At 39.8% G+C, this 14,204-nt stretch overlaps 3 protein-coding genes across 3 annotated transcripts; 2 read left to right on the plus strand and 1 right to left on the minus strand.

The window, feature by feature from the left end:
- Positions 1–671: 671 nt before the first annotated feature.
- On the plus strand, positions 672–1,778 carry GCK72_000464 (uncharacterized protein; the record flags this gene model as incomplete). Its single annotated transcript, XM_003099268.2, has 4 exons — positions 672–745; positions 804–869; positions 922–1,228; positions 1,635–1,778. 4 exons carry the CDS (start codon positions 672–674, stop codon positions 1,776–1,778), a joined length of 591 nt encoding a protein of 196 aa, XP_003099316.2.
- A 10-nt stretch (positions 1,779–1,788) lies between these two features.
- GCK72_000465 (uncharacterized protein) lies at positions 1,789–5,716 on the minus strand (the record flags this gene model as incomplete). Its single annotated transcript, XM_053722509.1, has 5 exons — positions 1,789–1,881; positions 1,972–2,067; positions 2,116–3,031; positions 3,845–3,966; positions 5,621–5,716. 5 exons carry the CDS (start codon positions 5,714–5,716, stop codon positions 1,789–1,791), a joined length of 1,323 nt encoding a protein of 440 aa, XP_053591154.1.
- A 5,833-nt stretch (positions 5,717–11,549) lies between these two features.
- Positions 11,550–13,826, plus strand: GCK72_000466 (uncharacterized protein; the record flags this gene model as incomplete). The annotated part of the gene is made up of 5 exons (XM_003099277.2): positions 11,550–11,576; positions 11,633–11,756; positions 12,592–13,147; positions 13,474–13,639; positions 13,689–13,826. The coding sequence occupies 5 exons, from the start codon at positions 11,550–11,552 to the stop codon at positions 13,824–13,826; spliced, it is 1,011 nt and encodes a 336-aa protein (XP_003099325.2).
- Between the last annotated feature and the right edge of the window lie 378 nt (positions 13,827–14,204).

The following is a 14,204-nucleotide window of genomic DNA, read 5'->3' on the forward strand; positions in this document are numbered from 1 at the left end:
AAAAAAGTGGAAAAAGATGTTAGAACATTTAAAAAACCTGAGTTCCCAAAAAAAAATTTAAAATTATGGAACTGGCTTTCCCGAGCAATTTCCCGAACAAAAATTCGAGTTTCGAATGTTTTCTACATAGAAAAATACGCAGAGATCACAAAAAATTGAGAATTTTAACAAAAATTATTTCAAAATTCCAGACGAATCCTAGAATTAAAATCTTAAAATTTAAATATGCACTTCAATTGAATCGCGTGGTTTGCGCGGCAATTAAAATGCATCTTTGGTTGCGAACACCAAGTCCTCGATATTACGCAATGTTGCGGACTTCGTTAAGACGAATTTTTGTGTTTTTCAATGGGAAAATTGGTTATTTTTCGTAATTTTTGTTAATTTTTGTCAATTTTGCTATCGAAAAATGAAGATTTGCAGCTGAATTATGTGGGGAACAGAAAAAACCTAGAAAAAGTGATCGAATTTATGATATTTCAGGGTTTTTCGGTTCTTCTGCATTTTATCCTCTTCCTCAAGAAAAACTGCTTGTTTCTCACGAATGTCAAGGCAAAAAACGTAGACTTTCTGCTAAATAGCGTAGAAAATCGTGTTTTATTCCGCTCCTTCATCTTTTTCCTTACAAAATTCAAATTTTCCCCATAAAATTCAATGTTTTCTTCCAGAACATGGGTAAACGCTTAAAGTCGAACGCCAGAAAGAGCGCCGTCAACAAGCTTGTCAAGAAGACAGATAACAGAATGTAAGCCTTGAAAATCTGATTTTTATCGATTAATTAATTAATTATCGATAATTTACAGAAAAGAGGAACAACGAGTGATTCGAACACCGAAAGAAGATGAGCAAGCACTCAAATTGGTTCATGCGTGAGTTTTCCTCCGATTTCACTTATTTTCACTCTATTTTATCGATTTTCAGCCCAAAAATCTCGTCGGCAATGTTCATGAAGTACAACACACAGCTCGGCCCACCATTCCACGTCATCGTCGATACGAATTTCGTGAATTTCGCCGTCAAAAATCGAATCGACATGTTCCAAGGGCTGATGGATTGTCTGTACGCTAAAACCATCGTCTACGCGACCGACTGTGTGCTCGCCGAGTTGGAGAAAGTCCGCAAGTTCAAAATCGCGCTGAAAGTGCTGAAAGATCCACGTGTGCAACGACTGAAGTGTGAGCACAAGGGAACGTATGCTGATGACTGTTTGGTGCAGAGAGTTACACAGGTTTGTTTTATAGAAATAAAAATATCTTTATTTGGCAATAGAATCTAACAAAAAAAAAGGGGGGGGGAAATGCATAAAAATCTATAGAGGCAGGAGGGAAAAACGGAATGAGTGATGTATTGCTGCAGTCTTTTTTGGCGGTTTTTGGCAATTTTGAACAAATATTTGTATGTAGAATCTGAAAATTTGAAATTACAACTGCGCCCCACTGCAAACGAGAGAGTATTTAACTTTCACAGTTTTTGACCTATTTTCGCTATATTTCATAACAATTTACAAGAAATACAATAAAAAAACAGCGAAAATAGGTCAAAAACTGTGAGAATCTGTATCTCTCGCCGATACTCTCTCGTTTGCGGCGGGGCGCAGTTGTGAGAACTGTGCCGAGCTAATAGTTTCGTTTCAGCACAAATGCTACATCGTGGCCACTTGCGATCGTGACCTCAAACGTCGCATTCGCAAAATCCCGGGAGTCCCCATCATGTACATCGTCAATCACCGATTCTCAATCGAGCGAATGCCGGATGCCTATGGAGCGCCGATGAACTAACCTTCTTTCTTCACGCGTACAATCCCAGTCGATACACTTTGGTGGCGAGAAATGAATGTAGAATGAATACGACTGGTTTCGCCGAATTCAGCAGATCCAATTCCTTGAAACATTTTTTTGTTAATTGTTGCTCTTTTGTTGTTGATTTCTCTTATCATCCATCATTTAAGAAAAAAGAAAGAATAATAATTACCTGTTCACCATGTGGTGGCCCAAAATCGACCCACAAAAAGCGACCGCCGTCGTCACCAGTGGCACGTATCGTTTCAAACGAGTGTTGCCACAGTACCTGAATTTTTTTAAATTGTAATTTTCTCTCTGTTTCAAATCCTCTCACCTCCCCCGCTGACGATAACAATGAGATTCCATTATCTAGGTTCACTATAAGCTCACACGACTCTCCTCTCCATAGACATGGAGCGGAGACTTGTGACGTGGCAAGACACGCCTCGTACCCTCCAATCACTATCGCTCGTACCCATCTCGCCAACTCGGCATGAGTCTCGACGCGAATTGTGTGCGTCCGAACGCCCTGTTGTGTTCCGGTACGCATTCGGAATGAGATCACATCTGTGAGACCTTTGATGACTGGAGCACTTCGCGAGCTCGTCTGAACTACTCTTGTGGCTACCAGCGGCCGCACTAGCCGAGGCTCCGCCCACTCGGCTTTCAGTTGTGGCACGGCTTCATAGAATAGGATCTCGCTGTTTGTAAGTGTCATGAATTTGGGTTTCCACATGGAAATCCCGTTTTCTGACACTTGCTCAGCAACCCAACCCATATGTCTGACTTGTGGATTGTTTCCAAGCATTATATTGACTTGGGCCAGTGCCTGAGTTAGCAGACAGGTCGTACAGGCGTGCAGGGCTTCGAACCAGCCGTCAGCTTCCTCACTGCTGGAACATCGCATAGCTAGAGAATATCGGCCTGACGGACTCCGCATCTCTAATATCCTTCCCTCGGCGTCTGCATCTATCCCAGCTCTTGCCACGTATGCAAGCTTCAACCCGATCGTCCGAACTCTCTCCCGAATATCGTCATCCCATTCCACGTTCTCCACTATATTCTCTCTGTGCATCATGTCTTCTCGTCGATATTGAACTTGCAAGTCGACAACTCGACCGGCTCGTTTCAACGCGCGAACTGCTTCCTCGTGAGACGCGTCTAGAAGACTCTCGCCGTTGACTGAAATGATGACGTCATCGAGGAAGAGCTCGCCGGTTTGATCCGCTGCCATTCCTTTGAAGATTTTGCTGGAAAAAAGAGAAAATTCGGTATTTTTCTCAGTTTTTCACGAATTTCTTCGTATTTAAATCGCAATTTATAGCAGAATTCCCGAGTTTTTCGATTTCGGCTCTAATTCTCGTCCCAGAATCAAATAAATTTCGAAGTTTTCCCAGATTTTCTGAAAATTATTCGCATTTTTTTGGTGAAGAATTCAGTTTTTCGGGCGAAAATCGGGTTTCCTGGCAAAAAAGGACGCCGAAGATAGGAAATTTGGTAAATTATGAATCCAGATTTCCAGGAATTTGAAATAGTAAACGTACTTTCAACTAAATTCGTGAAAAAATAGTTTTTTAAACTGAAAAATTGATATTTTTCAAAAATGTTCATTTCCAGATCTGCAGAAGCCAGGAATTCCTGGATTAGCACCTACAGTAACCTCAAAAATGCCCTTCGTCATCAAAATCTTCGCGTTTTCACAAATTTTAAATTGAAAAAATGCTGATTTTCTGAAAATCTCTTCTTTTTTTAAAAACAATTTTTGCTTATTAGCTCGGAACAGTTCTTATAACTGCGCTCCAGCGAAATGCCCTTGAAAAATGTCTCTTTTTGTCTGAGTCTCTCAATTTCGCACACAATTTTCTTCGGTTTCGGTAGAGCGCGGTTGTAAGAAGCGTGCGTGCTAATACCAACGTCGTTCAGTTTCTGGAAGTGCGCTCTACGGCGACTTTCTACAATCCCTTTAAATAGCAATGATCTTCCTGACGTAAGATGACGACACCTTATCCCCCCACTAGACCCATAAAACCCGTATCAGGGTATCCCTTATAAGTGGGCCTTACCTAATTACAATTGGCATGTTGTTATCTCTGCCTCCTTTAATCGAAATGCCCAATCCATTTCCATCGTACTTGACGACTCGAACCGTCCGCTTCTCCGCTTCCACCTCATTCTGCTCCATCGTCTGAAATTATTATTTTTTTGAATTGGATTCCGGATTCACGGCCTCTGATCCCTAGACCTAAACCCATTACTTATGTCCACATGGGTTTTATGTGTGCATTCGCATAAATCACTCTGTGGACCCGATTTCGAGAATAAATGAAATTGAGAGAGAGACGGAAATTTCTCGAAAATGTCACTGACGAATTCGTTTTTGATGAGTCGCCGTTTCTCTTCGGAATATGTGTCACTTGACTTGTCATAGTAGAGATGCCATAGATAGGAAAGTAATAGAGTACAGCACATGTTATTAGCACGACACGCTTCTTCCAACCGCGCTCTACCGAAACCGCGTGAAAATTGTGTGCGAAATCGAGAGACTCAGAGAAAAATATGCATTTTTTCAAGGGGGTTTCGATGGAGCGCAGTTGTAAGAATTGTGACGAGCTAATAGGTGAAGGGAATCTCTTATATTTTGGAATTTCAGCCCTCATGAGATTAATACTACAAAATCATCCATTCGTTTTCTGTTTCCCTTGTCTAGAGTGGCTTCATCTCATTCTTTCTCATTAGCTTGGCTCTTCGATAGAAAAATGAGAAAAGTGGGTGAAAGATGAAATATGAGCTTTCTTCTCACTAGATGGGGGCGTCTTGAAGATGTGAGAATGGCGTAAAGAAGGGTGACATCAGAAAGTTTATAGATCAACACTTTTTTGTGTGGGTACTGTAGGTTTTTTTTAATCGGAAGAATTCAGAAGCCAGAGAAATGAGGACTCTGAATCTAGTGGAAATCATTGGATAGCGACGAAATGAGCCGAGTTATTAACACGGCACGCTTTTTACAACCGCGCTCTACCGAACTTGAAGAAAATTGTGTGCGAAATTAAGAGAGTCAGAGAAAAAGGGACATTTTTCAAGGGAATTTCGGTGGAGCGCAGTTGTAAGAAATGTGCCGAGCTATTATGACACTTTTGGTATGGAGAACCATTTTTGAGGAGTTACAGTAATGAAGAAAGTTAAGATCTGGTAAATCTAGAAATTTGAAGATGAAATTGTAAAAAAATTGACGGTTTTGAAGCAAAACATCTTTCAATCTTGTTAGTTGGGATGGTTACTTTGGAGTTGTGAGACGTGACCAATATCATTGGAAAGCTGAAATCACGCTGATTCCAAATATATAATTAGTTTTAGCCTACGAGGTCTGGTATTCGAGAAAAACGAGGTCAAAGTTCTGGGCAAAAACTGAATATATATTTGGAATCAGCCGTTTTTTCAGCTTTCCAATGATATAGGTCACGTACCGTAACTCCAAATTGACTAGTTAATTTCAATGAATTTTTGTAAAAATTTTAGCACGGCACGCTTCTTACAACCGCGCTCTACCGAAACGGAAGATGTGTGAAATTGAGAGACTCAAAGAAAATGAGACATTTTTCAAGGGTATTCCGGTGGAGCACAGTTGTAAGAACTGGGCCGAGCTAATATAATTTTTGAGAATCCGGATCTGGATGATTGTGCTTTTTCACACTAAAAGCCTCTCATTTCTGGTGATTCCAGACAGATTCCGAATCCTAAAGATTTCAGTTTTCGAACAGAAACTGACCGATTTGCAACATCGGAACCTAGTTTTCAGACTTAAAATTTCAGTCAAATTTATCTTTTAAAAAAAACCTTACCTGCAGTGTGATCGCAGTCGGATCGAGTGTTGCCAACACTCGATGCCATTGTCCCTGCACGAATATGTCGACGAGGCCGGATCGAACGGCGGCCATCGGACGCCGATCCAAAGAAGATCAAAACTACAAAAGACACGTGTTGTAGTCTTCTAAAAGAATACAAATTAAAACTCAGAAGATTTTGTTTGTAGTGTAGCACAAGAAGCAGAAGCAGTCAGAAGCGAAAAAACCGCTTGTGTAGGAGAAAAGAGATGGAGAGAGAGAGAGGAGGAGGAGGCAATAATAGAATATTTGGGGGCCTGCTCTTTCTCTGTGGGAGAAGAAGCACACTCTTTCTTGCTCAGTGCTCTCCGAGGAGCCGGAGCTCGAGCTCTCTCTCTTCCAATCGAAACACTCTCTCTCTCTTGCTTAACGGAGTGACACTATCGCGCACTCCGTCGTCGTCTCTCATAGCTGTGGCGAGTCTCTGAGTCTCAAGACACTCGCTATCTCTCCCCGAATTCATATTCCTCCTCGGTTATGATTCCTCCTTCCTTCCCGTTGGCTTCCCGCCAAGATTGTGAACACACTCGGTTACACTAGACGCTTTGTTTCGCTTGGTTTCTTCTAGTAATTGGAAGAAAAGTTACACTCAATGGCTAGTTAGAGAGAAGTTTTGTTGTCGACTTTTTGGAAAAGTTGTGAAATTTCTAGAATGTTGGATTTTGGATTTCCTAGAAAATCTCAAATTCTCAAATTTCCACATTTTTTGTTTCTGGAGGTTTCCAAGAAGGAAATTTATTCGAATTCTGGAATCTCGAAATTTTAGATTCTCGAATTCTTGAAATCTTGAAAGCTATTACCTCGGCACAGTTCTTACAACTGCGCTCCACCGAACTGCCCTTGAAAAATGACTCTTTTTCTCTGGGTCTCTCAATTTCGCACGCAATTTTATTTGGGTTCGGTAGAGCGCGATTGTAAGAAACGTTCCGTGCTAATATCAAAAATCTGGAATGTTGAAATTTTAGATTCTCGAATTCTTGAATACTTGAAATCTATCGTGTCTGCTTTTTCCAATATCTAGGCATCTGAAATTTCCTTATACTGAGCTAGAATTGCCATCTCAACTCTAACGGAAGGATATTCTGGAAATATTTGGAAATCTTTATTGACCGTGCAACAGACCTTGAAATTGCTGATTCCGGAAATTCTGACATTTGGAGTTCCAGATTTTTTTTCACTTTCAAAAAAACTGGAATTTTAAAGTTCCAAGTATGGGATTCTCTAGAAAACGAAAGAATCATATAATTCTGAATCAGAATTCCAGAATTTACCAGAAAAAAACCTGATCCATCTAAATCCTGAATTTCAAATTTTGAATTTCTGAGTTTTGAATTCTGAATCCTGAATTCTGAATTTCAAATCTTGAATCTTTAATTCTGAATCCTGAATCCTGAATTTCAAATCTTGAATCCTGAATCTTGAATTCTGAATCTTGAATTATGAATTCTGAATCTTGAATTCTTAAATCTTGAATCCTGAATTCTGAATCCTGAATCCTGAATCTTGAATTATGGATTCTGAATCCTGAATTCTGAATCCTGAATCCTGAATCCTGAATCCTGAATCCTGAATCTTGAATTCTGAATTCTGAATCCTGAATCCTTAGTCCTGAATCCTGAGGCCTGAATCCTGAATTCTGAATCCTGAATCCTGAATTTCAAATCTTGAATCTTCAATTCTGAATCCTGAATCCTGAATCCTGAATCTTGAATTATGAATTATGAATTCTGAATTCTGAGTCTTGAATTCTGAGTCTTGAATTATGAATTCTGAATTATGTCCTGATTCATCTGAATCCGGATTTCACAATTCCGAAATTCCTGACTCCCCATCTTTTCAACCCCTTCAATACCTCAAGCTTGCTATTCTCGAAGATTCGAAATTCTTTCTTTTCGTTTCCTTGACGACATGTATCCCCCGAGGTGACAATTAGTGGAAATATCAGTCTAGAGTATTTTAGAGGGTAAACAATGCCGTATCGCATAGTTATCGAAAAACAAAATTCCTGAAAGTCTCGAAGTTTCTTTCTTACTAACGTCCGTGGCCGAGGTTCCGCTAAAACTCGGCCATAATGCCCTGTAGAGGTAGCTAATGTAGATTTACGCTACTCCCCTCGTAAATCCACACCAAGATCCGGATCCTTTTCCGTACGAGACCATCTCTGCGCCTTTGAACTCATTGTCAGCCTACTGTAGATTTCGTGTCAAGACCAAACCTCCAAATGGTCTGATCTCTGTTATTTATGTCACGTGACAGTCTCTCCCTCCTAAAAAGGTCTCAGCTCCGCCCCTTTTAAAACTGGAGTGATTTTTTCAAAAGCTCCAAAATTCTCACCTGATCCATCTAGAACCAGCACAACTACGAGAGATCACACATCCTCCCTCTCCAAATTTTCCGCCCTGCTCTCATTTTTCATTTTTCATCGCTTGCCTGCCCCTCTCAGTGATCCAACCTATCAAGCCCCTCGTGTCAGTTGTCCCCTCCATCCACTAGGTTCACATTTACTCGTTCCAAACCCAATTCCCCCACCGATTTTCGAAGATCTTCCCCGTCACTTTTTGATTGAAAAAAAAGGTTCACCGGGAGTCCATTGGGAACTGGTTTTCGTCGTGTCGTAAACCGATTTACAACTTTTGGTTTCTAGTTGGACTAAATAGGATCATTGGTTTTTTTTATAGGGGGAGGCACTGGCTTTGTGCAGAAATTCTGTAGCAAGTCGTCGTTTATCTAGAGTTCAGTTGAACTTTCTTCTCAGGAGAATCTTCTGGAGCGGAGAAGTGCGTCATTTGCTGCACAATCAGTTCAATTTTACATTGGACGGGTAGATCAAACCTAGATCTTCATTTTTGCAGTTGATAACTTTTTGATAGCTGTTCTAGGTTTTGAGATATGTGACTTTTGAAGATGCTGTCGGTTTACGGTAGACCATTTCTGGGCAGTACGGAATACTTTTGCTTTTTTCTGATCAATCACTCCAATTTTGCATTGGCTGAGTAGATCAAACCTAGATGTTCATTTTTGTAGTTGACAACTTTTTGATAGCTCTTCTAGGTTTTGAGATACGCGACTATGAAGCAACATATCTCAAAAACTAGAAGAGCTATCAAAAAGTTGTCAACTACAGAAATGGAGATCTGGGTTTGATCTACCTAATTAATGTGAAATTGGAGTGATTAGTCAGAAAAGGAGTAAAAAGATACCGTAGAACCCAAAAATTGTCTACCGTAAGCCAAGAGCAAATTCGAACTTCAAAGTTGAAATCAGAAGATTCTCGAAGTTTCTGTCTTGCGTGTCTGTGCCCGAGAATTTCATTAAATTTGGTCGTATTAGCTCGGCACAGTTTTTATAACTGCGCTCCACCGGAACCCCCTTGAAAAATGTCAGTTTTTCTCTGAAATCTCTCAATTTCGCACACAATTTTCTTGGGTTTCGATAGAGCGCGGTTGTAAGACGCGTGTCGTGCTAATAGTGTCATGAAATACAGTAATGTAGATTTACGCTACTCTACCGTAAATCCACACTATGATCCACTTTTCCGTACGAGACCATCTCATCTCTGCGCCTTTGAACTCACTATCAGCCTACTGTAGATTTCGTGTCAAGACCAAACCTCCAAATGGTCTGATCTCTGTTATTTCAGTCACGTGACAATCAACCCTTAAGGTCACTTACCATGTGACCACTGTCTGTCTGTAACCCAAATTTTGTTATTCCCTCTCGAATTGTTCACATTTTTGAGTACAATTCACTCATTTCATGAATCAGCGTTTTTCTTTGAAATTCTAAAATTTCCTACACTTCATCTTACTCAAAAAGTGCAAGCAAACACGAAATTTTTTCGAAAAATCCTTTGCATCACGAGTAGCGGGTACAAGTGTGCCCTTGGAACGCACTTCCTTATCGAATTTCGACCTCTTTTTTTCTCATTTTCCCAACTTTTTTTTTTCATTTTTTCACATCGACGTCTTCTATTTGCTATGTTTGTGCTTCCTTCTTTTCTCTCTGAAAAATAAAAAACAGAGAATCTTTTTCCGCTCCGCGCCCGCCGACACAGACACAACAACTAGGCACACTGCGCAATCTGTCAATCTTTCGAGCTTTTCATTCTTTCCTTTTGCAGACAAAAATAGGATTAACAAAGAGATGTGGCGAACGCCCCGAAATTTTTTATGGGCGAAGAATTAGAATTAGAGGTGCGACACGCAGACATTTGTTTTTTTTTGATGGCAGACGATTAGTCATTTCCTCCCATTTTCGATGTCATCAGGTGTTCTCTCTGGGGTATTCTTCGAAGAAGAATTCTTCTTTTTTTCGCGTTTTTGTGTGGCTTCTGACCCCATAAGCCTCATTTTGCCAGTTTTGTTTCATAACACACACTGAACCAGAGATCAGAGGGAAGAGGGGAGAGAGGACTAGAGTGGAGTCAACTTTTCTTCAAAGATTTTCGAAAGAAATTGAAGTTTTCATTTAAAAAATGAGGTTTTTCGAATTTTTTGGACTAAAAATAACATTTTCTTATGTTTTTTGTACGAAAAGTTAGAAAATGTTCGATTTTTGGAACAAAAAGCAGTTTTGTGCACTTTTTGCCGGTTTTGTCAATTGAAACTCTCATTTATTAGAACGAGACGCGTCTTACGACCTCGCTCTACCGAAACCGAAGAAAATTGTGTGCGAAATCGAGAGACTCAGAGAAAAAGGGACATTTTTCAAGCGGATTTCGGTGGAGTTGTAAGAACTGTGTCGAGCGAATATCAAAGATTAAAGAAATTGAAATTTTCATTTAAAAAATAAGGTTTTTTGATTTTTTTCGACTAAAAATGCCTTGAAACTTGAAAAATATGTGCAAAAATTGAATTTTTCTGTGGAAATATTTGAAAAATCAGTTAAATTTCATTTGGAAAACCTGTAAGAAATTTTTTGCTTTTTCAAGCGAAAAATCCTGTTTTTAGAAAAAAATCGAACTTTTTCTGGTTTAAAAAGTTCGAAAATCTCTTTTTCTCCGGAATATTTGATTTTTCACACGAAAAAAAAAACCAAAATTTTCTTTTGTACGAAAAAGTTGAACATTTTAGATTTTTCGAAACAAAAATCATTTTTTGTGTCATTTTTACTGATTTTGTCAACCGAAACTCTCATTTTTAGTCTCATTGCTCGAATAAAATGACCGAAATTCTACTTTTTTCCAACTCAAAATCCGTTTTATTTCATAAATTTTTTGCTAGTTTTGGCATTCAAAGAAACTTGCTTTTCTATCTGAAAATCCATCAATTTTCCCATTTTAGACATTTTATCTCTTTATACCAAAAAAATCCCGAACTTTGACTTTTTCCTTATTTTGAATTCCATAATCTAAATTTTCAGACTTTTCCCTCATTTCTCATATCCGAAATTTCTATTTCTGTCACAATCCAAGACTCCTCCTTCCCGTTTTTTATAATTTTTGAAAAATATAACGCACTTGATTAAATATAACCTACGTCATACGCGCCATCCACCGAAAACACGAATTTTTCAACGTCAGTGTAAATTATATGTCGGGTTTTTCTTGAATTCTTGAATTCAGATGCCCATTTTCAGTCTAGGGAATCCCTTTTACTACGTGATAAGCTCAAAAAACATCCATGTTTTTCTGCTTAATATTAATGTGAAAATTGTCCGCCACGCCTTCCTTCTTCCCGAGAAAGAGCAAAATGGAAATAGCTCGTGAAGCGGAGAGACGCAGACATCATTTCCGTCGTTGTCTTCTTTTTTTTTCTATTTTTTTGCTTCTCCGTCGCTCGTTATTTTTCTCCTTTTCCGTCCCTCGTCTCAAATTATCTTTTTTTGTTTTTTCCAGAATCTTCTGAAAACACCTCATTCAACCGATCTCATTTAGCCGCAATTTATCATGGAATTAACCGCTTTTCGTCATCAAGTGAGTTTATTTCTCTGAGTTTTCAAAGTTTTTAAAATAAATTATTAAAATTCCAGGTAGGAGGACATTTTGGAATACTATCATGTAATGGACACGTCGCAAAACCATCGAATCTGCGAGAAATGGCATTTTACAAAGTGATGAACACGGAGTTGAAGTACTTTTCGCCGGCGTTTTGCAGTGAGTTTTACACCAAGACTAGAATTGGAGATTCTGGAGAAAAAATGGCAATTTTTGAAGCATTTTTTGGTGTTTTCAAATGATTTTTCGTGTCAGAATTGCCACGTGGAATTTAAAGGCGCATGGGGAAACCGTAACCCGAGCGCTCTAAACGGCAAATCGTGGCGTGACCCACGAGACGTGAATTCAAACTTTTCAAGAGGTTTCTCAGTGTTTCTCCAGTGAATTTGTGGAATTTTTTATATTTTCGGTCTGGAAACACTTCTTTTCATCTATATTCAAGTCACTTCTCTTCTTTTGACCTCCCAACACCCGATTCCCCTCTAAAAATCCACTTTCAACTGATTCTTGCCACGTGGAATTTAAAGGCGCATGGGGAAACCGTAACCCGAGCGCTGGAAACGGCTAATCGTGGTGGGACCCACGAGGCGTGAATTCAAACTTTTCAAGAGATTTTTCAGTGTTTCTCCAGTGATTTTGTGGAATTTTTTGGAATTTTCAGTCTGGAAAGACACCGGACTTGCAAAATATCGGCCCGGAGTCAAAAATTTTGCCCAAGTTTTCCAAATTTTTGTCAAAAACAGTCAAAAATCCTATGTACGCTTGAGTTTCATCGAAATGTAATAAGATAATCGAAAATTCGACTTTTTCGCGAAAAAGGTTTACAAATTTCAAAAAATATGAAATTTTAGCTTTCGCGCGAGCCTTCGGGCCGGGCTTGGGTTTGACAAGTATGAATTTCTCGAAAATTTCAGTCTGGAATCACACTTTTCAATCCGTTTCTCTTTTTTTGCCTCCCAACACCCGATTCCCATCTAAAAATCCACTTTTCCAGAAGAAGTCGATGTGCGAGCGTCCGTCAACCCGGCAACCGGTCAAATCGTCGTCGAAACACTCGAAAAACTCGAATGTCACAAGAAGAAGTCATCAAGTAAACATGAGCGATCATCCACCGGCTTCCGACAAACCGCCGACGGTCGTGTCACCGTGGATACCGAGAAACAATGGAATCGATGGGCGGCCGAATGTCAGTGTAAAGTAGTGGAGAGAATGCTCAAAGAGCCGGAGCCAACTCCTTTTCTGCTCCTTGAAAACGTCGTCGCTCACTACACACGTCCGTGCGTTCTCGATCTGAAAATTGGGACACGACAGCATGGAGACGATGCGAGTGAATCGAAAAGACACAGACAGTTGATGAAGTGCAGACATTCTACGTCGGCGACATTGGGTGTTCGAGTCGTCGGAATGCAACTGTATGAGGCTGAAACGAAGAGTTATACGTATGTCGAGAAGCAGGAGGGACGAAGAATCGACGCAGCTGGATTCAGAGGATACGTCAAGAGATTTATCAAATGTTGTGGAAGATCCAGGGCCGCCAGAATCAGGCAGAAGTGTGTTTTTCTTGTTTTTCTCCTTTAATTTTAGAGATTTATGGGATTATTCAGGTCATGTAAAAATGTATTTTTAACGTGTTTTTCTTTCTCACATTTTTCTACCATTTTTCCCGTTTTCTACAGTTTTCCGTCATCAATTCGGCTGTGAACATCAAAAGGATTATGCCCGCGTCGAGATATCCAAATTCAATGCGTCTTTAAGCTTTTTGGTGTTAACTGGCAAAATGATGACGGAAAACTAGAAAAACTATGAAAAAGTGTAGAAAAAAGGAAAAAAAGGGATATGACCTGAAAACCCCATCCTAGCTATTTTTCTGTTTCAGACTCTCGAAACTCCGCTCCCTTCTCGCCGAATTCGAAGGATATAGATTTTTCTCCGCATCGATTCTCATCGCTTTCGACGCCGAAGCCGCTGATTCCTCCAACGATGACGCTGTCAAAGTTTGCATAATCGATTTTGCGCATTCCACTTTTTCTGGTTTCTTCGAGGTAAAAATTGGTTTTTTGAGAATTAAATTCTATTTTTCCCCTATTCCAGGATCTCGCATACTCTGGCGCCGACGAAGGATGCTTGCTCGGTCTCGACAGTATACTGGATGTCATGGAGCCGAATGTGACGAAAGATCCGGTGCCACCAGTGTCTTCTTCATACGACATCAAAAAAGTCAATGCGTAATTATGTATCTCGTTTTATACTCCTCTCTTTCCCATCCTCCCGATGTAAAACTTCTGTCAACCATTCCCCATGATTCCCCCCACATCACTTCCGATTTCCCGCATCTTACCCATCTTTCTTCTCCGTTCTCTCCGTTCCCCTCTCCCGCCGAAAATGGGTCTCAAAATTTTGTTTTCACACCAAGCATCGCCAAAAAAAACAAAAATGCTAAGCAATTTGACTGTGTTACAGTGCCAAATACTATAATTTTATGTTTTTTACTTGAGAAATAGTTATTTTCAATAATAAATAAATCTTTTGTATAGTAGCGGGGGCGGTAGGGTTAGTGATGCAATAAATAGTTCTCTCTCTTTTCTACAGTAGGCGGCGGCGACGGAA

This window comes from Caenorhabditis remanei, chromosome I, assembly GCF_010183535.1.
Source record: "Caenorhabditis remanei strain PX506 chromosome I, whole genome shotgun sequence".
Lineage (NCBI taxonomy): Eukaryota > Metazoa > Nematoda > Chromadorea > Rhabditida > Rhabditidae > Caenorhabditis > Caenorhabditis remanei.